At 39.9% G+C, this 23679-nt stretch overlaps 1 protein-coding gene and 2 gene segments (V, D, J or C); all 3 read right to left on the bottom strand.

The window, feature by feature from the left end:
• LOC140517968 (immunoglobulin alpha-2 heavy chain-like) overlaps positions 1–23679 on the bottom strand; it is a gene marked incomplete at its 5' end in the record, with an annotated part of 937512 nt that overhangs the window by 168937 nt on the left and 744896 nt on the right. The window lies entirely within an intron of this gene.
• The window catches only part of LOC140529449 (immunoglobulin heavy constant epsilon-like), a 321603-nt gene that overhangs the window by 110844 nt on the left and 187080 nt on the right, over positions 1–23679 (bottom strand).
• Positions 1915–5460, bottom strand: LOC140517966 (Ig gamma-2 chain C region-like). The segment is given in 4 exon segments: positions 1915–2510; positions 3446–3766; positions 4884–4925; positions 5391–5460. Coding segments are annotated over 2 exon segments (561 nt in total).

Genomic DNA, 23679 nt, shown 5'->3' with positions numbered 1-23679 from the left:
ACTGTAGAACTGAATTGACCTGTAAGGTAAACATCTGATTTTGAGAGTGAGTCTATGTGTGTGACTGAGTATTCAAGTCTGATTGTGGATAAATGTGAATATGTGTGAGTCTCTTCCTATGAACACAAGTCTCTTTGTGTCTGTCAGAGTAAGTATAATTGCCAGTTTAAGTGAAAGATGAGAATGAATGAATATGTGAGTTATGGATGCCTGTATGTTTGATTATATTATTATGAGAACCTTTTAAAATTGTCTGTGTGTTGGTTTAAACATGAATGTGAGTATGATTTTGAGTATATAAGTATTATTTTGAAAGTAGGTGTGTTTCTATTTTGTGTTCATATGAGATTTATAAGATTTGTTTTTTAGTGAGAATACATTCACATATTCTGTGTTGTATCTTGAGCAACTGTGTATGGTGTGTTTTTTTAACTTTTGGGTATTTGTCTGAGTGAAAATATGTAATATTGCATACAAACTGGTATGTTTTCAAGTTAGGTTGTTACTCTTTTAATCAACTGTTGTCCATGATGATTTTATTCTATTTCAGGGTTCATAACGGTATTAATTTTTGTCAATGTGTATACATGTGCTCATCTACCTGTATGAATGAGTGAGTGAAGGAGTGTGTGTATTTGTGTGTATTTGATGTGGTGAACTGGGGGTAGATCAGTATTAATGAGATGGTCAGTTTGAAACCTGCAAGTCTGAAAGCCCAGGCTTCATGCTGGGATCAATTATCTTACAGTCTCCGTAAATGCGTAGAAGTAACAAAGTCAGCACAGTGGTGAAAGTTGAGTATAACTAGTAAATGTGATATGTAGGTTGGTATATTGTAATTAGTACATTTTCTTACAACTATGTTTTATTTGTGTGTGGAATATCTGGTTGTGGATAGAGGAGTGAATTATTTCATTGAAAGGAAAAAGAATATTGGGGCCATAGCCTACCTGTTGAGAGGAGATGAGTTACTTGTCACACATAGAGGAGACATTTTACACAAATATAAAAGATGACATAAATTCACATACCAATTGATGAAAAAGCATATTCATACACTCACACAATTAGTCTCAGTCTATATAGCCAAAACTTAAAAACATTCATTCAAATAATTAAATTTTATCTGCCAAACATGTATTTACACACACTGCACACACACACACACACACACACACACACACTTAAGACAAATTCATAGTCATACTTATAAGCTCACTGGCTTCACAAAGACACATTATCTTAAGTCATGACCATGTACAATAAATTTGTGAGATCATACTTTGGGAAGCTCGTCTAGTCATTCTATAGCACATCCCTGTAAGACTTTGTAAATCCCTGGGCACAGTTCCCACAGGTAGGGTGAAGTAGATAGAGTGGAAATTGTGAGGACCGGGGAATGCCTCACTGTCTGTATGTCCCTTTGTTTTAGGGTGACATCTTATACCTTTAAGCTTTGACACATAGAAGGCTCCCTAATCAAATCCTCATGGATGCTTGTTTTACTTAGCCCTAGCATGTTAAATTGCTATTAACTCTTTGTTTGTAGCCTTCTGTTCTTTGTAACATGAGCCCCTGGTTGGCAGTAGTGACAGACTCTGTGCAGGTCCTTTTTCCAGCCAAAGAGCTCTTACTGAGGTTTAGTGGGCTGAGATATGAGGTCAACTCTTCCCTTCCTCCCTCCCTCCCTCTCTCTCTCTCTCTCTCTCTCTCTCTCTCTCTCTCTCTCTCTCTCTCTCTCTCTCTCTCTCTCTCTCTCTGTCTCTTTCTCGATGAGAAAGAGGTTTCTGAACTGTGTTCTTTGATTGCCATGACTACTAACATTGGTACCAGCTATAGGGTTGGACAATGCTTCCCCTTTCTTAATACCTTCCCAGGGGTCAGTTCCAGAAAGAACCAGTCCAGTCAGAGGGATTGCAGATATGGTGCTGGATGTTTTATTACTTTTCTTGTGGATAATGGGACGTTTACATTTACAATTTACATGTGGGCCTTCCATCACCAGACCCTGGAAAATGTGAAGGAGGGAAGGCCCCATGGTGGAGAATTGGGATAAGGAAAGAAGTGGACAGGGAGGTCCTCCAAAGTGGCTATTCGTGGAGGAGGGAATGGGAAGTGTGTGTGTGTGTGTGTGTGTGTGTGTGTGTATGTGCGTGTGCGTGGGTGATTCTCTTTGCTCTTTCATTTACCCGGGGATGCAGAGATTGTCCTCTGGGAATTTTGGTTCGGAAGGGCCTCATGCAGCACTGTGCAGGTATACTGGTTATTCTCTTGCCATTTTGTTTTCTTCACATTGAGCTTGCTATAGAGAAAGTAGCTGTCCTTTTCCCTTATTGTTTCGGTGGTGGAATAGTTATCTTCAGACTCTGGATTGTTGTTGCTTTGCCATTCAACAACAATTTCTTGAGGGAAGAAATTGTTTACGAAGCAGGTAATACTAACAGTATCTTTATGCTTCAACTCATCAGGATGTGGGGCAAAGACATACACCTCAGGCTTCTTTCTGCCACCTTTGGGAAGAGGAAAAAATGTGAGCATTGTCCTGGGGAGGCCAGGTCTTTCTGCTACAGTATTTTAGATGAACAAACTCTGGAAGTTAAAGGGAGTAAGATGTCATCACATAACTCTTTTCTCCCTTCCCAAGACACAAGTGTCTTCCTATTTTTGCAATTTATTGAGCTCCCTGCTGGTTATACCATGTTTTGCCTAGACTCTTCCTCTAATTTCAGTTCCCCTTACTTTGGAATCATGAGTGTTGACTTTTCTTAATACTTCCTTAACCTCCTTACCCACTGAAGATACAATCTCCTCTCGTCATAGGGGCAAACTCTCCCACAAAGGAATCCTGACTTTACTGTGTCCTCATCAAGCATTATTCACCTCTGAAACCAGATGTCGTCTCAGGCTTATAAAGAGACACTTATGGTATTTTGAATAATGGAGAAATATTGGAAAAAAAGAGTAAGCACTACTTGATTGAGTAGCTTTTCATGCAACTCCCCTCCTCCCTAACTTTCAACGTTACCACACACACCCTTCTTGAAAGTTTTTCTTTAATTTCAATTTGTGTTTTGTCTGTCTCATTCTTTCTTGGTTCTCAGTACACCACTGAATAAATTCTTCTGTGTGCAAAGCCTGTAAAAGGATGCAATTTCTAGGGATAAAAGCCCAATCTGGAAGTGAGGGCATGTGGATCTGAGCATCTGTGAAGCTAAGAAACTTATCTTCCTGAAGTTCATTGCCCCTACTTATAAAACTGAGAGACTCATTTGTATCTCTCAGAATTTTGTGCTCAAGATCATAAATCTAGTAGGTCTCTTTCTACCAGGACCTGAAGTTAAATAAGTTGCACCTTCTTTGAAGTAATAGAGTCCCTGACCTCTTAGAGGAAGTCTTTAGGTCTAAGGACAACCTTGAACCCATTTAAGACATCCAATCTTCTTACCCTTAGTATGGGAGATGGTCTTTTTCACAGGAAATGGTAATTCTTTGTTTTCAACTTTGCAGGTATACTCCACGCCATTCAGCCATTCCTGGTGGACTACAGAGAGAGTGCTGACCACCTGAAAGGTGCCATTGTTTAGTTTTTTCTGTGTTGGCTTCGGACCGTCTATTTGCTTATTACCTTTGGACCAGGTAAAATGAACATCTGATGCATCACTCACATCAACCACCATACAAGTGATTTTAGGGCTTCTTGAGAGTGTGAGGGTATCCTTAGGGTTTGGGGGAAAGAGGAATACTGATGGTCCAGCAACCTCACATGCTGAAAGAAGACAGATGTTAGTTAGTCAACAACTCTGCAGGGCCCCAAGGCTCTTTTGGGGACCCTTAGTCCATCATTCAAACTTTCCTTATTTGTCCCCAAACTCTACGTACATGCTCATATTATTCTCATAGAACTACAGAATCTGACTTAGAAGGAACCTCAGAGTCCCATAGACTCCTGAACAAGAATTCTCCTTGCACTACAACTAATGAAAGATCATCTAGTCTTTACTTGAAAACTTTCCATGAGGGGGAACCCAATTTCTCCTGAAGTATCTGTTCTACTTTTGGATTTTTCTATTAGGAAGTTTCTCCTCACAACCAGACTAAATTAAACTCTTTATAATTTTTAACCATAGCTCCTCAACTTTGCCTTCTGGTACCAAGCAGAATAAGTCTAATTCTTTCTCTACTTGACAGTCCTTCAAATAGTTGAAGATATATATCATGCCACTCCCCTTTCTCCCCTCTTCCCCTATCCAATAAACATTTCTACTCGTAGAGTAGTAACCTCTGCTATTTTATCCCATTCTAATATGACATAACAGAGGTCCTTTTCCATTGTGATAACTCTCCTCCTTGTCATTCTTTTGTAAAATGTGGTAACAAAAAGTATATCTGTGTTCAATACTTCAAAGGTGATTTGCCCAGGTAGAACACAGTGAGACTAATACTTTCCATGTCCTGGACTACCTTTCAATGTAAACTGAGATTGCACTAGTTTGGTAAGTGCCATATCATAATGTGCATTCATATTAAGTTCATTAACTCCAGGTCTTTTTTAGATACAGTGATCCTCTCATACTAGACTTTAAGTGTTCACCCTTGACCTGTAGGGGTCATAGCCACTCTGCAGTTATGCCTATTTATTGGAAAACTCCAACATCTTTCCTAAGGGTTCTACAGGCTTTTCTCCCAAGATGCCTCAGTTTCATTCTAATCCCCCAATATCATAGAAGAGTTTTAACTGAGCACATGTTCTTATTCCCAAAAACCTGCTTGCCCTGAGATTCCAGCTCTTCCCCACTTCTTCCCTGGGAACCCTGATTATTTTCCTGCTCAGTGCTAAGCAGGTCCATGGAGGCAGTCTGTACACTATGCCCCCACCCCCATACCTGGGCATTGGCAGTCTGAGCACTTGTCTTGCAGGCTGCATTCTAAAAAAGAGAAGAGTAGACATTAGGTTGTATATGTTTCTTGTACTAGTTTTATACTCAAGTCTCGAGGTAGTATTTCCAGTGCTCACAGAGAGATGACTTGCTCAAAGTCATATGGTTAGTAAGTAGCAACTTTGAGCTCTAATTGTAGCTCCCAGTGCTATTATGATCCCCCATCTTGTGTGTTCCCCAATACTAATCAACAAATCCACAATGATTAATTTTGTCCTTCCCCTAGGACAGGAGGAAAGAATTTCATAGGTTCTCCTTACTTAATAGTTGTCCAAGTTTCTATATTGATAGCTTCTTCACCTCTCCCGGATCAATCTTTCTCTCAGTCTGAAGGCTTTTTTTTGAACTGCATTTAACTTTTGCTGCCTCATCTTTATCCTCTCTCATCCCAACAGATCTCTAAAATTATAAATGCCCACTCTCTGGTCTGTATTCCTTCCCCTTAATTCTTACCAACTTTCTTGTCAATTTTGGTGGATGTGGCTTTGTGTTCCACATTGCAGGTGTATGACTTGCTGGAACAAGTATCTGCAGGAACTGTCAACTGACTGCTTAAGGTGTAGAGTCCTGAGGACTGGAGGACAGAGGGATAGGTGTGGATTCCACTGGAGATGGCCCCTGAATTCCATGTCACTGTCACAGGCTCAGGAAAGTAGCCTGACACCAGGCAGCCTAGAGCTACTTGGGAGGAGGTTTCCTGTCCACAACTGGGTGCCAGAGGAAAGACAGATGGAGCTGTGCGGCTGGCTATAAAAGAAGACAGAGACAGACTCTGTAATAGGAACATCAATATGAACTCACTTAACTCTCATCTTAGATCAAAGGGGCATAGAGGCAGACTCTGCCTACATGAGACTTTTCCTTCCTTCATTTTTTCCCATTATTCCTTCCTTAATTCCTTTCTTTCCTTCAGCTATTCCTGTCTCATTGACTACCAGGAGCTACATGACCTGGGACATAGTCATTAGGTTCCTTCAAATCTTGGAGAGGAAGAAAAGTCTTTAGCTACTAATCAGTCTCTAGCCTTCTCTCTTCAAATCCTCTGAGAAGAGGAGATGGTCAATATGGCCATATCTTACAACTGTGCCATTTGTCTGGTAGGGTCTTCAGTGGTGGTATGTTCTAGTGGGCAAATCAGGGAGGAAAAATTGCCCCTCTCCTTCCTTTGGGAGTTTTCTCAGCCTCCACAGTGGGAGGCAGCAGTGGTTTTATGAACAGAGCACAGGAATTGTAATACCTGGATTTGAATCCCTACCTCCTCACAGGTAAAACACAGTTAGAAAGTTAAAACAAAGTTAAAACAGGCTTTTGCAGATTTTGAGTCTGTGCTCTATTAGTTCTGGCTCAAGAGCTGGTGTTTGTTCTGAACTTGAAACATATCTCAGCAGGAGAAAGTTGTCTCCCACACCTGAGGCATGGCAGCTTTAGACCAGAGTTTTCTCATGTTTTTCCTGGTATAGGGCACAGGAATGGAGGATATTAATCAGGCCTTTCCTGTTAGTTCCAAGTACTCTGCCTCTGCATTCTACTGTCAGCCTTGTGCTTTCTCATTTGTGCTTGTGCTTGTGAAGCCTTGTGCTTCATTCTTATCATCTCTAGATGCCTCTCATCCTTATCCTTGTTCTTTTTCACTTCATTTCCCTGTCATCTTATCTCATTTTCTTTTCAGATTGTAATCTCCTTACCCCCTCAGTTCTGCTCCTCTGTCCTGTTCTCTTTGCCCTCTGATCATTCAACTCTTCCCTTTATCATCTTAGTCTTATTTTCTCCTCAGCTTTGGTCCCTGACCTTTTAACCTTGTCTTGAAGCACTGTGGCAAATTGAACAGTTGGAATTGGAATCAGAAAAACCTAGACTGAAATCCCATCTCTAATAAGCTGTGTAACCACAATTATACTTTTCTCATTTTTAAGAAAAAGGGATAAGAATATCCATCGTACCCATTATCCTGAATATGCTGTGCTTCCAGTATAATAATATAGGTCAAATGCTTTCAAACTTTAAAACATGATATAAATATTAGTCATTATCATTAATCTTTTCCCCTCATTTTCTGCACTCTGTAATCTGCCAGTTCATGCCAATTCATGTGTTTAGGTTGTGTGGGCCCTCTCAGGTCTCTGCTTCCCTCCCCTCAACTCTGTTCCTCTCAGCCTTGTCCTCTCAGACCTGTTCACCTACTACTATGCCATTCTGATCCTATTAACTCTCTTTCCTGCATTCTGAGTTCCAGGCTCCCACTTGTATGAACTGCACTGTTACTCCTTATGGCACCTGCCTGCATGCCTGCTGAACTGCTTTGCTTAAATCTGTACTTCCTTCCCCCATCTTCCGTTCCATGCTGGTGCTGTCCTTAATGAGGTGTGGAACTTGAAGAATTTTGCCCCATAGTCTTTAGGCCCCATTTTTAAAGAGGTGAACTCTTGATCAAAGGGACACGAAACTTGAAATCATAAAGACCAGTCAGGAGCCTGGATGTTTCAGGCAGGTGATATCATTAAACTACATTAAGGAATCTGGTGGGGGGAGTGGGGGAGGCTATGTTTAGGACTGTGATAGGCATTGTATTTCACAGGCTGATATCAATGGTGCTTTGGCACAATGAGCTCTGGCCTCCTCTTCTGAGAAGCTGGGAGCAATGATAGTGGAAGGAAAGGAGAGATCTGATTTAAACCAAGGGCCTGATTGCTATGGTAGCTCCCATATGAGGCTTGCCCTGTCAGATCCTGTGTCTCTGATTAGTCCTATACTCCCTACTCCTCACAATCCTACCAGCCCAGGCCTTAAAGTCTGTCCCCTTTGAATCTTAGTTCTTTGGTCCTAGGTCCTTATGTCCTAGAGCAACCTAGTATGGGAACAGTGGCCAGAATTGTCCTGGATAGATTTATCCTTACAAGTTCAGGTTGTTGCTCATTCTGGCTGCTTAGGCATTTCACCATGTAACTTTTAGCTCCTTTGTCATAGCCATTCTTCTTAGGGCATCCTACCCCTTTTTAGAATCAATATTTTTTCTTCCTCAGCTTTGGGTACACTCTCAACCTGAGGATCTACAGCTCCTCTTGTTAGCTGGAGGGTCAGCAGTTCAGAATTCTTCCCTGTCCTCTATATCTTCTTTGAGCTCTGTCCTAGGTCCCTTTTGGAGTTCACATTCCCTTCCTATAGCTTTTCTCATGTCTTTATACTGTGCCTCTTTATCTCCAGCTGTCCCCTCAAGCCTCTGTTTCCTAAATACTGTGCTCCTTTTTAAATCAGCTCTATCCCACCCAACTCTTGGCTCTATCTAGCGTGTGTTTTCTTTTTCTGATCACCTAAAGCAAAGCTTCCCTTTCCTAGCTTATTCTCTAAGTCTCCTTCTCCATCCACCTCTCCTTCACTCTGCTTTTGTTCTTCAGTACTTCCATGATCTTCAGGCCTTGTTTCTGAATACTGCCTCATCAGTTTTCCACAGAATCTAGTCTCTTTCCTATTCCTTGTTCAGTTTTATACTACTAAACTCCCATATTTTAGGTTCTTTTCTCCATGACTCCTCAGCTGCCCCCTCACTTCCTGGTAGTCAGGTGTTCTCAGTTTCTGTGCCTATGGCTAGCCAACTCCTGTATTCCTGTCTTCCTTGATTCTTGTACTTGTGACTACCCATTTTCTTTTCTCTTGTTTTCCCAGTACCTTTTATTTCTCCCCTTCCCTCTCCTTCATCCTCATCTCTTCTGCCCATAACCCTCTCTTGGCCTCTGTAGTTTCTAACAATTGTTTTCTTTGGGTCAGCTCCTCTCATCTCTTCACTTACCCTTTATTCCCTCTGACAGTTCTTACTCCTTTCAGACCAGACCCTTAACTCTGCCACTGTCAGACTCTGAATCACGTAGGATTCAGTTCCTGAGCCTCCTGGCAGCTCATATTTTATTTCTCTCATCACCTCTCCCTATGTTTGTTCACCTTTTAAACTCTATCATCCATGCCTTGTGCTTTTTCCTAGTTTAGCCCCTAAATACTCTTACAGATATGTGCCCCAGTGCTCTGTTGTTCCAGACCCCGTACCTCTTGCTACTTTAAGTCTTGTTTTTGCAGCGCTGATTGTACAAGCCAGCTCTACTCTTATGGCTTCTTATAGGTCACTTCTTGTTCTTGATGTTTGCTTCCTCCTGTTGTCTTTCTTCTTCCCTCTCCCTTATACTTCTTTTGGGTCCATATATTTATTCCTATAGCTTTCTTAGCACTGCCTTGCTCTGTCTTCTACTTCCAGGTTCAATGATCCATCAGACCTGCCTGCTAGACCTTATGACTTCTTCCCATTCATGGCTAACCTTAGAGCTCACTTCATCTCTTAAACTTTGCCCTGTTAAAATTTGTGTCCCCTGGGCTCATCCTGGCCAAGGAAGCCTCTACCAGGTCATTCAAACCTGGTCCTTTAGTTCATATTCCATCTCCTTGACTTAGTACCACCATGTTCTTCAGTCTCAGTTCCTGAGGACCCTGTTTCCTAGACTCCTGTGGTGCCTTGCAACACTTTCTGTGTCCTTCCCTTTTCCCTTATACCACCTTTACTTCTTAGCTGGTGGTAGCTCTGCTGAATTGAAGACCACTTGCTCCCTCTGCTCTAGGGTCCTTTCTATATAAGACTTTTTACCTTCTGTCTCGCAATGACCTGTGTTCTTAGTTGCTGTGCCTCTGATACCCTCATGGTATGTTTCCATGCCTCCCCTCAGTTCCCATGCCCTGACTGTCTTAGTTTTTCCATCCCTAGTTCCTTGAACTCATATGTCTCTATTCCTATTAACTCTTATGGCCACATCCTCCTCAGCAAGTGAGCTATGACCCTTTCAGTTTTTTTGTCCTGATAGTCCTCATCTTCCCAAACCCTAACTTCCTTGTTTCTTATGCCCTTGATTTCTCAATTTCTCTGTCCATGCTCCATTCTGATCAGTATTCCCAATCAGATCATATCTTGCCATTTCTCTCTATCCTTGTGTTCTTCCTCCCTAGTCCTTGTTCTCTTTTTGCATATTTCATCTTCTACCTCTCCCAGCCCAGCGTAGGGGTTCTATCCTGTACGACTTCATTTCCCTTATATATAGCCCCTGGATATTAGAGCAACCCAGTATAGATGATCTCTATCAACTGAAATCATATCATTCCTTCTTTTAGACTCTCAATTTCAGGTCCCTTTTCCTTGTCCTATGCTCTGTACTGGCTCAGGATCCCTGAACATCCTCTAGACTTTATTTCTAGTTAAAACCTCTATACTTAACTCAAGCTTTGTAGCCACACCTTCCCCACACTCTGTCCTTTTAGTTCTCCCCAATCACTTGCCAAGACTCTCTAAACCTAGACTCTAATTTCTGGTCTAGGGACTGGTCTGGCTTCTGTATTTCTGTGTCTTCTGTCCTGCATCCACTATCACTGCTAGTTTTCCATTACTGTCCCCTGCTTTGTCTGAGTTTCCTTAGCCCCTTTGAGTTTATCATCTGTGTGATTTCAGTACACAACCTTTACTCTTCTTTGTGATCTGGTCTTGTACCTCCTGACCCCTCAGAACTGGAAGATGGTCTGTTTTGGACATGACAATACAAATTTTACCTCTAATCCTCCCACTTAAGAGCCATACCCCCTGCCCTCTGAACTTCACTCTCCCTCCCGCACACCAGTATCCACCTGAATGTCCTTTCCATGAGCGAGGTCTGCTGTGACTGGCGACCACAGTCTACTCAACCCTCTATAAAAAATGTCCTTTTCTCTTTGCCCTCTAGAGGAGAAAAAAGGGGCAAGTCTGCCCAAACCTACCTGATTGACTTACCCTGGAGCTTTTCCAAATGGATGGGGTTTCACAGAGGGCTGAATCTAGGTCTAGGTATAGAATGACATATCAGGCAGAGTCTCTGGCTGATGTACTGAGTTTTCCCCACTCTTATGAACTTGCAGCACCACTGTATGCTGGGCCCTTCTGTCTTACTTAGTCATCAGTTTCCTCTTTCCAAGAGTTAGCAGGAGAGGTGTGAAAACATCTCCACATCATTGCCTCACAGTCTAAAAATACGATTGAAACCCAATGGGGCATTTGAGTCCTGGCAGTTCCCTTTTTCTTTGTCTCATGGGGTTTTTGTGAGAGTGAGGTCACAGAGAGGTAAAGTTGGATGTTTCCACAAAGAAAATTGCTGTGGGTGTGAATATTGCTGTGTCTGAGAGATGGGAAGCCCCTGTGGCTACTCTTCTGGGTCCAGTGTCACAGAAACATGGAGAAGAAAGCTGAAGTTGCCCAGAGAAGCCATATGCAGGGTAGTCAGATGTCAGTGTGGGCACTGAGTCCAAATTGAGGGGACTCTCCTATGTTTGTCTCTTTAGTAATCCTATGGCCATAGCTCAGAACTTGGCTACTGGTTCTCTTGATTCCTGACAACTCAAGCACCATGAAATATTTATGTCCTCCTGAGATATCTCTGCACTTAGCTGCCAACCAAACATAGGATCTTGAGATCATAGATTTAGAGATGAAAGGGACCTTAGAGTGTAACCCTCTCATTTTATAGATGAGGAAAGTGAAGGAAATGTTTTCTCCTTTGAATATTACTGTCACAGCTTTTTCTCCACTCCTTAGCTATTCTTTTAAAAAATTTATTTTGTTACATATTTCCCAATTACATAAAAATATTTTTTATTTATTTAAAAATTGTTTTTATTTCGTATTTAATTTTCCCCAAGTTACATGTGAAAACAATTTATAACATTTGTCTTGTAAAATTTTGAGTTCCAAATTCCCTCCCTTCCTCTCTCCCTACCTCACTCATTGAGAAGGCAAGCAATTCCATATAGGATATACATGTGTAGTCATGCAAAACATATCCTTAATGGTCGTGTTGTAAAAAAAAGGACAAAGAAACCTCAAGAAAAGAAGTATGCTTCAACCTGTATTTAGACAACATCAGTTCTTTCTCTGGGGATGGAGTGCATTTTTCATCCTAAGTCCTTCAAAGGTGTCTTGGATAATTGTATTGTGAAAATGGCTAAGTCATTCATAGCTGATCATCTTACAATATTACTGATACTTTGTACTCAGTAAATCTTTTTTTTTTAAATTTTTTTATTTATTTTTTATTTTTTTTATTTTTTATTTTTTAATGTTTAACAATCACAGCCATACAATTGAGATTTTATCCCCCCCACACCTACCCCTCACTACCCCTCTCCCTCCCCACAACTGCATACAATTCTGTATAGGTGCTACATATACTTTCCTACTGAGTGTATTTTCACTATAGTCATGCTATGTAGTCAGACTAAAATAAATGAAAGAAATCATATAACAAATCAAAACATGATACACAAAAACTTACACATACACAAACATGATCTGCTACATTTTGCGAATGACTTCCATATTTCTTTCTCTGAGTTTGGAAGGCATTTTGCCTTGAGAACCACCATTGGGGTTTTTTTTTTTTTTAAAGAAGTTCTTGCGTTATTACGAAATTCCAAGTCTACCAGAAAAAACTCTCGCACACTGTGGTCGTTGCTGTGTACAAAATTCTCCTGGTTCTGCTCCTTTCACTCAGCATCAGGTCATATAAATCCTTCCAGGCCTCTCTGAAGTCTTCTTGTTCATCATTTCTTATAGCACAATAGTACTCCATTACATTCATATACCATAATTTATTCAGCCATTCCCCAATTGATGGACATCCCCTTGACTTCCAGTTTTTGGCAACTACAAAAAGTGCTGCTATAAATATTTTTGTACATGTGGGACCCTTTCCCATTTTTATGATCTCTTGGGGAGACAGTCCTAGGAGTGATATTGTTGGGTCAAAGGGTATGCACATTTTTGTATCCCTTTGGGCATAGTTCCAAATTGCTCTCCAGAATGGTTGGATGCGCTCGCAGCTCCACCAACAATGAATTAGTGTTCCAACTCTCCCACATCCTCTCCAGCATTTATCATTTTCTTGTTCTGTCATGTTTGCCAATCTTATAGGTGTGATGTTGTACCTCAGAGTTGTTTTGATTTGCATGTCTCTAATCAATAGTGATTTAGAGCATTTTTTCATATGATTATAGATATCTTTAATTTCTTCTTCCGAAAATTGCCTGTTCATATCCTTTGACCATTTATCAACTGGGGAATGACTTGTATGGTTATACATTTGAGTCAGTTTTCTATATAGTCTTGAAATGAGGCCTTTATCCCCGAGCTTAGCTGTGAAAATTCTTTCCCAATTTACTACATCCCTCTGGATTTTGGTTGCATTGGGTTTGGTTGTGCAAAAACTTCTCAGTTTAATGTAATCAAAGTTATCCATTTTGCATTTCATAATGCTTTCTATCTCTCCTTTAGTAAAAAATTCTTCCCTTCTCCATAGATCTGATAAATACACTATTCCTTGCCTCTCCACTTTATTCATGGTATCAGTCTTTATACCTAAATCATGTACCCATTTGGACTTTATTCTTTTGTACGGTGTCAGGTATGGGTCTATGCCTAATTTCCGCCACACTGTTATCCAGTTTTCCCAGGAATTTTTGTTAAACAGTGAGTTCTTATCCCAGAAGCTGGGGTCCTTGGGTTTATCAAACAGAGGGTTGCTATATTCCTTGCCTACTGCATCTTGAGTGCCAAGTCTATTCCACTTGTCTACCTCTCTGTTTCTTAGCCAATACCAAGTGGTTTTGATAATTGCTGCTTTATAGTACAGTTTGAGGTCTGGTAGCGCTAGGCCACCTTCCCAAGCATTTCTTTTCATTAGTCCCTTTGATATTCTGGACCTTTTGTTTTTCCAAATGAATTTTGATATTATTTTATCCAGCTCTAGAAAATAATTGTCCGATAGTTTAATTGGTATGGCACTAAATAAGTAAATTAATTTAGGTAGAATTGTCATTTTTATTATATTAGCACGGCCTACCCATGAGCAACTAATGTTTTTCCACTTACTTAAATCTGACTTTATTTGTGCAAAAAGTGTCTTGTAATTGTGTTCATATAATCCCTGGGTTTGTTTTGGCAGGTAGACTCCTAAGTATTTTATACTGTCTACCCTAGCTTTAAATGGGATTTCTCTTTCTATCTCTTGCTGTTGGACTTTGTTGCTAATATATAGGAATGCAGAAGATTTGTGTGGGTTTATTTTGTAACCTGCAACTTTGCCAAAGTTGTTTATTATTTCAAGTAATTTTTTTACTTGAATCTCTGGGATTCTCTAAGTAGATCATCATATCATCTGCAAAGAGTGATAACTTAGTTTCTTCTTTGGCTATTCTTATTCCTTCAATATCTTTATCTTGTCTAATTGCTACAGCTAACATTTCTAGTACCATATTGAATAATAGTGGTGATAATGGACATCCTTGTTTCACCCCTGATCTTATTGGGAATGCATCTAGCTTATCCCCATTGCATATAATGCTTGCTGAAGGTTTTAGATAGATACTGCTTATTATTTTATGGAAAGTTCCCTTTATTCCTACGTTCTCCAGTGTTTTTAGTGGGAATGGGTGTTGTATTTTGTCAAAAGCTGTTTCTGCATCTATTGAGATAATCATGTGGTTTTTGTTAGCTTTGTTGTTGATGTGATCGATAATGCTAATAGTTTTCCTAATATTGAACCAGCCCTGTAATCCTGGTATGAATCCTACCTGATCATAATGTATTAATCTCATGATAAGATGCTGTATTCGTTTTGCTAGAATCTTATTTAAAATTTTTGCATCTATATTCATTAGGGAAATTGGTCTATAATTTTCTTTCTCTGTTTTGTCTCTTCCTGGTTTGGGTATCAAAACCATATTTGTATCATAGAAAGAATTTGGGAGGACTCCTTCTTCCCCAATTTTCAAGAATAGTGTATGTAGTATTGGAATTAACTGTTCTTTAAATGTTTGATAGAATTCACTTGTGAATCCATCTGGCCCTGGAGATTTTTTCCTAGGGAGTTCATTGATGGCTTGTTCAATTTCTTTTTCTGAGATGGGGTTGTTTAAGTATTCAACTTCCTCTTCTGTTAATCTGGGCAATTTGTATTTTTTAAAATATTCATCCATCTCGTTTAGATTATCGAATTTGTGGGCATAAAGTTGGGCAAAGTAGTTTCTAATTATTGTTTTAATTTCCTCCTCATTGGAGGTGAATTCACCCCTTTCATTTTTAATATTAGTAATTTGATTTTCTTCTTTCTTTTTTTAAATCATATTGACCAAAGGTTTATCAATTTTATTAGTTTTTTCACAAAACCAACTATTGGTTTTATTTATTAATTCAATAGTTTTCTTAATTTCAATTTTACTAATCTCTCCTTTGGTTTTCAGTATTTCTAATTTGGTATTTACTTGGGGATTTTCAATTTGTTCTTTTTCTAGCTTTTTCAACTGCAAGCCTAAGTCCTTGATCTCCTCTCTCTCTATTTTATTTATGTAAGCATTCAAAGATGTAAGACTTCCCCTAATAACTGCTTTTGCAGTATCCCATAAGATTTGGTACGTTGTCTCACTATTGTCATTCTCTTGAATGAAATTGTTGATTGTTTCTATGATTACTTCTTTAACCCAACCCTTCTGTAGAATTAGATTATTTAGTTTCCAATTGATTTTTGGTTTATCTTTCCATGGCCTTTTATTACATGTAATTTTTAATGCATTATGATCTGAGAAGGATGCATTGATTATCTCTACCTTTCTGCACTGGATTGTGAGATTTTCATGTCCTAGTACATGGTCAATTTTTGTAAATGTTCCATGTACCACTGAGAAAAAGGCGTATTCCTTTCTATTCCCATTTAATTTTCTCCAAAGATCTATCATATCTACCTTATCCAGAGTGTTATTTACCTCCTTAACCTCTTTCTTGTTTATTTTGAGGTTAGATTTATCGAGTTTAGAGAGGGGGAGGTTGAGGTCCCCCACTAGTATAGTTTTGCTGTCAATTTCTTCCTTCAACTCCCCCAACCTCTCCTCTAAGAATTTGGATGCTATACCACTTGGAGCATACAAGTTTAGTAATGATATTGCTTCATTGTCTATGGTGTCTTTTAGCAGGATATAGTTTCCATCCCTGTCCCTTTTGATTAGATCTATTTCTGCTTTTGCTTTGTCTGAGATTAGGATTGCTACTCCTGCCTTTCTTACATGAGCTGAAGCACAATATATTCTGCTCCATCCATTGACCTTTATCCTATGTGTATCCCCCCATTTCAAATGTGTTTCTTGTAAGCAGCATATTGTTGGATTATGGCTTTTAATCCATTCTGCTATCCATCTCCATTTTATGGGAGAGTTCATTCCATTCACATTCACAGTTATGATAACAATCTGTGTATTTCCCTCCATCGTCTTTCCCACCATTTGTGCTTTTAGCTCTCCCGTCTCCCTTCCCCTCCTCAATAGTATTCACTTTTCTCCCCCTCCTACTGCAGCCTTCCCCTCCTTCTTTTAGAGCCCCCTCCCTTTTACTCCCCTTTACTCTTATTGCTTCTTCCCTCCCTTTTAGCCTCCCTCCCCTTTCTTCCCCCTTCACCTCCTACTACCTTATATAGCTAGTTAAGATTATCTGCTTAAGATTATTGTTCCCTCCTTTAAACAAATCAGATGAGAGTACCTCTCAAACAATGCTCATCTCCCCCCCCCCCATTCCCTCTACTATAGTTTTGTACTTTTTCCTGTGATGTAATTTGCCATTTTCTGCTTCCTCCTTTTCACACCTCTTATTACAATCCCTTCTCATACTTAAATAATATTTTTGACATGACATCATCTACTTTATACCCATTCCCTCTACGTATATCCCTTTTATCATAATAGCTGCACAGTTCTCAAGATTAACAGGTATCATCTTCTGTTATAGGGAGGTAAACAGTTTGCCCTAATTGAGTAGCAAGTTTTTGTTTTTGTTTTTTCCCCCCTGTTTACCTTTTTATGATTCTCTTGAGACCTGCATTTGAAGATCAAATTGTCTATTGAGTTCTGGTGTTTTGGTCAGGAAGCTCTGGAATTCCCCTATTTCGTTGAATGACTTTCTCCTTGCCTGAAATGTTATGCTGAACTTTGCTGGGTAGTTGATCCTTGGTTGAAGTCCGAATTCCTTTGCCTTATGGAATATTGGGTTCCAATTCTTTTGATCTTTTAATGTAGAAGCTGCAAGGTCCTGTGTGATCCTGACTGTATGTCCTTGATATTTGAATTGTTTCTTTCTGGCTGCTTGTAGTATTTTCTCCTTCACTTGATAGCTCTGGAATTTGGCAACGATATTTCTTGGGGTTTTGAGTTTGGGATTCCTTTCAGGAGGGGAATGGTGGATTCTTTCGATGACTATTTTGCCCTCTGAGTCTAGTACTTCTGGGCAGTTTTCCTTGATGATTTCCTGGAAGATATTGTCCAGACTCTTTTCTTCATCATGGGTTTCTGGCAGGCCAATAATTCTTAAATTTTCTCTCCTGGATCTATTTTCCAGGTCAGTTGTTTTTCCAATTAAACATTTTACATTTTCTTCTATCTTTTCATTCTTTAGATTTTGTTTGACGGATTCTTGTTGCCTCATTGAGTCATTAGTTTCTACTTGCCCAATTCTAATCTTCATTGTATTGTTTTCTTCAGTTAACTTTTGCATCTCCTTTTCCATCTGACCAATTTTTCCCTTTAAGGAGCTATTTTCTCCATTTAATTTTTGTACTTCGTTTTCCATTAGACCAATTTTCCCAGTTAGGTTTTGTGTTTCCTTTTCCATTTGATCAATTTTCCCAATTGGGTTTTGGGCTTCCTTTTCTGTTTGATTAACTCTTCCTTTTAGGGAATTATTTTCTTCAGTTAATTTTTGAACTTCCTTTTCCATTTGTTCAATTTTCCTTTTCAAAGTGATGTTCTCATCAGTGAATTCTTTTTGTATAATTTTAAAATCATTGGCCAGTTTTTCTTCTATTCCCTTCTTCAGCTGTTCCAGGTAAGCTAGTTGTGCTTGCGAGAAATTCATAGTCCCTTCTGAAGTTTCAGGTGGAAGTACAGTCTCAGCTCTGACCTCTTTGGTGTTTGTGTTTTGGTCCTTATCCCCATAGAAAGATTCTATGGTTTTTTCACTTTTCGTCTGCTTTTTCCGATTCACGATGTTGGCTGAGTGTTGTAGCTTCTGGTTCTTTCAGTCAGAAGGTACAGAACTTTGTGTTGAGCTGATGTGTGAAGAAGCTAAAAGCAGGTTTTTTTTTTTTGTTTCCCAGATCAACCCTGGGATTAGCTTGTTAAGTGTGTGGGAGTGGTTGTCTGGTCACAGGAGATCTCCTCAGCTGACCTGAGGCAAAGGCAAGGTCAGGGGATGGTGATCTCAGCTTTCCTATTGTCTTCCCTTTTCCCTTGGAGGGCTGAGGCATGCCTAGATGCTAATGCGTGTTCCTACCCCTCGTGGGGCTCGTCTCCCGGCGCTGAGGCTTGCCTGGGTCTCAGTGGGAATTTTCTCTGCCCTGTGTCCTCTGTCCTTCCAGATTGCCTCCGCCACAGTAGGAAGAATCCCCCTTTGCTATATTCCTAGCCTCTGGTGTTATGAGACTATTTGCCCCCTTCTGCTGTTCCAGCTGATCCAGGATTTTTCTGGGGAAATATTTTATGGTTCTTTCACTGTCATCAGGGGGGATGAGAGAGCATTTACTGATCACTCTGCCATCCTGGCTCCCGGAAGTTCAAGTAGGTGACTTACTGAAGTTTAGTCTTCAGACTGAAGGTTTCAAGGGCTGCTGCGCTGATATCTGGCGCTCGGCGGCTCTCACTGGCTCGGTTTGGCTTGTCTCCTGCTCCGCTGGTTTCGCCCGCCACTCTTGGGCTTCTCAGGTCCCTTCTGCCCTGCTGCGCTGGCCATGCTGTGCTGTGCGCTGGGGCTCACCCCCGTGGAACAGATCCTTCCCACGGACCTTCCAGTCTAACCTGGGCTCTGAATCCGTCAAAGTCTGTCACCCACTGGATTCCACACCTCCAAAGTTTGGTCAGATTCTCCTTTTAGAGGTATCCAGAGGAATTTGTCCAGGAGCTTAGGTGAGTCCTTGCTTTCACTCTGACATCTTGGCTCCACCCCTCAGTAAATCTTACTTTGTATCAAACCATGCAAAACTTTCCAGGTTTCAACCACAGAATGGCTGAATCAGTTCACAACTCTGCCAAGACTGTACTAATGTTTCATTTCCCCTACATTCCCTTCAATATTTGTCATTTATCTTTTCTCTCCTATTAGTCAATCTAATAGGCATGAAGTAGTATCTCAGGATTGTTTTAATTTGCATTTCTCCAAGTGAGTTAGAATATTTTTCTTATGGCTATAAATAGCTTTAATTACTTCATCTGAAAACTGATTGTATCTTTTGATCATTTATCAAATGGGGAATGGCTCTTATTTTTTACAAATTTGACAGACTTCTCTATGTTAGAGAAATGAGGCTTTTAGAAGAGAAATTATTTCAAAAGTTTTTGTTCACAGCTGTTGCTAACTGTATTTCCATCCATCCTATTTTCCCTGTCCCCATTTATTCTGTTTTCTCTCCTTTCACCCAGTCCTTCCTCTAAAGTGTTTTACTTCTGACTACCACTTCCCCCAATCTACCTTCCCTTCTATCACCTCCAGTCTCTCTTTTCTCCTTCCCCTTCTACTTTCATGTTGGTTATATTAGATTTCTATACCCTGTTGCTTGTGTATCTTATTCCCTCTCTGAGCCAACTGTGATGAGAATAAAGTTTGTTCACTGCCCCTTATTTCCCACTTCTCCCCTTCCATTGTAAAAGCTTTTTCTTGCATCTTTTATGTGAGATAATTTACCCCATTCTAGCTTTCCATTTTTCTTTCTCCCAGGACTTTCCTCTCTTACCCATTTTTTTTTTTTACTATTTTAACATTAACTAATATCAATTTCATATTAATTAGTATTAATTTAATATTAATTTTATTATTTTGTTTTATCATGATTCCTTCATATTCAACTCACATCTGTGCCCTTTGTCTATATAAACGCCTTCTAACAACCCTAATAATGAGAAAGGCCTTATAAATTACATATACGACCTTCCCATGTAGGAATGTAACAGTTCAAACTTACTAAGTCCCTTATGATTTGCCTGTCTTGTTTACCTTTTTGTGCTTCTCCTGAGTCTTGTATTTGAAAGTCAGATTTTCTGTTCCGCTCTGGTTTTCTCATCAAGAATGCTTGAAAATCCTCTATCTTGTTAACTGATCATTTCCCCCCACCTCCCCTTATGGCTTACTCTCAGCTTTGGTGCTTAGGTGATTCTTGGTTGTAATTTTAGCTTTCTGGAATATCATATTCCAAGCCCTCCAATTCTTTAATATAGAAATTGCTAAATCTTCTATTATTCTGACTGTGGCTCCACAATACTTGAATTGTTTTTTTTCTTGCTATTTGAAATATTTTCCTCTTGAACTGGGAATTCAGGAATTTGACTATAATATTCCTGGGAATTTTCATTTTCGAATTTCATTCGTGATAGGTAGATTTTTTTCAATTTCTATTTTCGTCTCTTGTTCTAGAACATCAGGGCAATTTTCCTCAATAATTTCTTGAAAGATGATGTCTAGGCTTTTTTTATTTGATCATGACTTTCAGGTAGTCCAATAATTTCAAAATTATGTATCTTGGATTCATTTTCCAGATCAATTGTTTTTCCAATGAGATATTTCACATTGTCTTCTATTTTTCATTCTTTTGGTTTGTTTTATAATTTCTTGATTTTTCATAAGGTCATTAGCTACCATCTGCTCCACTCTAATTTCTAAAGAATTATTTTCTTCAATGAACTTTTGGATCTCCATTTCCATCTGACCAGTTCTACTTTTTAAGGCATTCTTCTCCTCATTGGGTTTTTGGATCTCTTTTGCTATTTGGTCTCTTCTGTTTTTTAAGGTGTTTATTTTCTTCAGTATTTTTTTGTGTCTTCTTTACCAACTGTTGACTTTTTTCTCATGATTTTGTTGCATCACTTTCATTTCTCTTCCCAATTGTTCCTCTGCTTCTCCTACTTGATGTTTTTATTTAATTATTTTTTAAAATGATTTATTTATTTAACTTTTAACATTCATTTTCACAAAATTTTGGGTTCCCTATTTTCTCCACTTTTGTCCCCTTCCCCCAACCCAAAACACCAAGCATTCTAATCACCCCTATCACCAATCTGCTCTCTCTTCTATCATCCCTCTCTGCCCTTGACTCCACCTTCTCTTTTGTCCTGTAGGGCCAAATAACTTTCTGTACCCCTTTACCTGTATTTCTTATTTCTTAGTGGCAAGAACAGTACTCGACAGTTGTTCCTAAAACTTTGAGTTCCAACTTCTTTTCCTCCCTCCCTCCCCACCCCTTCCCTTTGGAAGGCAAGCAGTTCAATATAGGCCAAATCTGTGTAGTTTTGCAAATGACTTCCATAATAGTCGTGTTGTATAAGCCTAACTATATTTCCCTCCATCCTATCCTGGCCCCCATTACTTCTATTCTTTCTTTTGATCCTGTCCCTCCCCATGAGTGTCGACCTCAAATTGCTCCATCCTCCCCATGCCTTCCCTTCCATCATCCCGCCCACCCTGTTTATCCCCTTATTCCCCACTTTCCTGTATTGTAAGATAGGTTTTCATACCAAAATGAATGTGCATTTTATTTCTTCCTTTAGTGGAATGTGATGAGAGTAAACTTCATGGTTTTCTCTCTCCTCCCCTCTTTATCCCTCCACGAATAAGTGTTTTGCTTGCCTCTTTTATGAGAGATAATTTGCCCCATTCCATTTCTCCCTTTCTCCTCCCAATATATTTCTCCCTCACTGCTTGATTTCATTTTTTAAAGATATGACCCCATCCTCTTCAATTCACTCTGTGCACTCTGTCTCTATGTGTGTGTGCATGTGCGTATGCATGTATGTGTGTGTAATCCCACCCAGCACCCAGATACTGAATAGTTTCAAGACTTACAAATATTGTCTTTCCATGTAGGAATGTAAACAGTTCAACTTTTGTAAGTCCCTTATGACTTCTCTTTGCTGTTTACCTTTTCATCCTTCTCTTCATTCTTGTGTTTGAAAGTCAAATTTTCCTTTCAGCTCTGGTCTTTTCATCAAGAATGCTTGAAAGTCCTCTATTTCATTGAAACACCACTTTTTGCCCTGAAGTATTATACTCAGTTTTGCTGGGTAGGTGGAGTCTTAGTTTTAGTCCTAGTTCCTTTGACTTCTGGAATATCCTATTCCACGCCCTTCTATCTCTTAATGTAGAGGCTGCTAGATCTTGTGTTATCCTGATCGTACTTCCACAATATTTGAATTGTTTCTTTCTAGCTGCTTGCAATATTTTCTCCTTGACCTGGGAACTCTGAAATTTGGCCACAATGTTCCTAGGAGTTTCTCTTTTTGGATCTCTTTCAGATGGTGATCTGTGGATTCCTTGAATACTTATTTTGCCCTTTGGTTCTAGAATCTCAGGGCAATTTTCCTTGATAATTTCATGAAAGATGATGTCTAGGCTCTTTTTTTTAATCATGGCTTTCAGGTAGTCCCATAATTTTTAAATTGTCTCTCCTGGATCTATTCTCCAGGTCAGTTGTTTTTCCAATGAGATATTTCACATTATCTTCCATTTTTTCATTCTTTTGGTTTTGTTTTGTTATTTCTTGGTTTCTCATAAAGTCATTAGCCTCCATCTGTTCCATTCTAATTTTGAAAGAACTATTTTCTTCAGTGAGCTTTAGAATCTCCTTTTCCATTTTGCTAATTCTTCTTTTGAAAGCATTCTTCTCCTCGTTGGCTTTTTGGACCTCTTTTGCCAATTGAGTTAGCTTATTTTTCAAGGTGTTATTTTCTTCAGCATTTTTTTGGGTCTCCTTTAGCAGGGTACTGACCTGCTGTTCATGCTTTGCTTGCATGTCACTTATTTCTCTTCCCAGTTTTTCCTTCTCCTCTCTAACTTGATTTTCAAAATCCTTTTTGAGCTCTTCCATGGCCTGAGCCCATTGAGTGGGCTGGGATACAGAAGCCTTGACTTCTGTGTCTTTCCCTGATGGCAAGCATTGTTCTTCCTCATCAGAAAGGAAGAGAGGAATTACCTGTTCACCAAAAAAGTAGCCTTCTATAGTCTTATTTTTTTTCCTTTTCCCAGCCAGTGACTTGACTTCTGATTATTCTCTTCACACCCACTTTGCCTCCAGATCTGCCCAGCCAGTGCTTGGGGTCTGAGATTCAAATGCTGCTTCCGAGCCTCAGGGCTTTGGGTGGGGGCAATGCTGATATTCAGTGTCAGATTAAGTACAGGTGCTCAGGTGGGGTCAGGGCCGCCTCACGGGCTCAGTTTCCTCAGGTGGTTTATGCAGAAACCTTCAACAATGGATCTGGGCTCCTGACTGCTTGGGGAGCCCCTGTCTGCTCCTGCCTCCGCTGCTGCCTCCCAAGGTGGCCTGAGTTATGGGGGCACCCCACTCCCCTCTTGGCAAGCCAGAGAGACCCTCTCACCAACCTTTGGGGCCCGTGGGTGGAGGTACCCGGGCGGCGGCTGGCAATCCTGTTCCTGAAGCCCGCCTGGATTGGCTCCTCTTGGTGCTGCGTGGCCAAGGCAAGGTTGGGCTCTGCTTCAGATCTGCAGAGAGAATGATCTTTTGCGTGAGGTTTTAGGGCTCTCTGGAACAGAAATCTCATCTGCTCCATTGTTCTGTGGCTTCTGCTGCTCTAGAATTAGTTGGTAGTTCTTTTTTACAGATATTTTATGGTCTGTGGGTTAGGAGGTGGTGCATGTGTGTCTTTTTACTCTGCT

This window comes from Notamacropus eugenii, chromosome 1, assembly GCF_028372415.1.
Source record: "Notamacropus eugenii isolate mMacEug1 chromosome 1, mMacEug1.pri_v2, whole genome shotgun sequence".
NCBI classification, from domain to species: domain Eukaryota; kingdom Metazoa; phylum Chordata; class Mammalia; order Diprotodontia; family Macropodidae; genus Notamacropus; species Notamacropus eugenii.
Note: the sequence above shows the minus strand (reverse complement) of the source record. Positions and strands in the feature narration are given on the sequence as shown.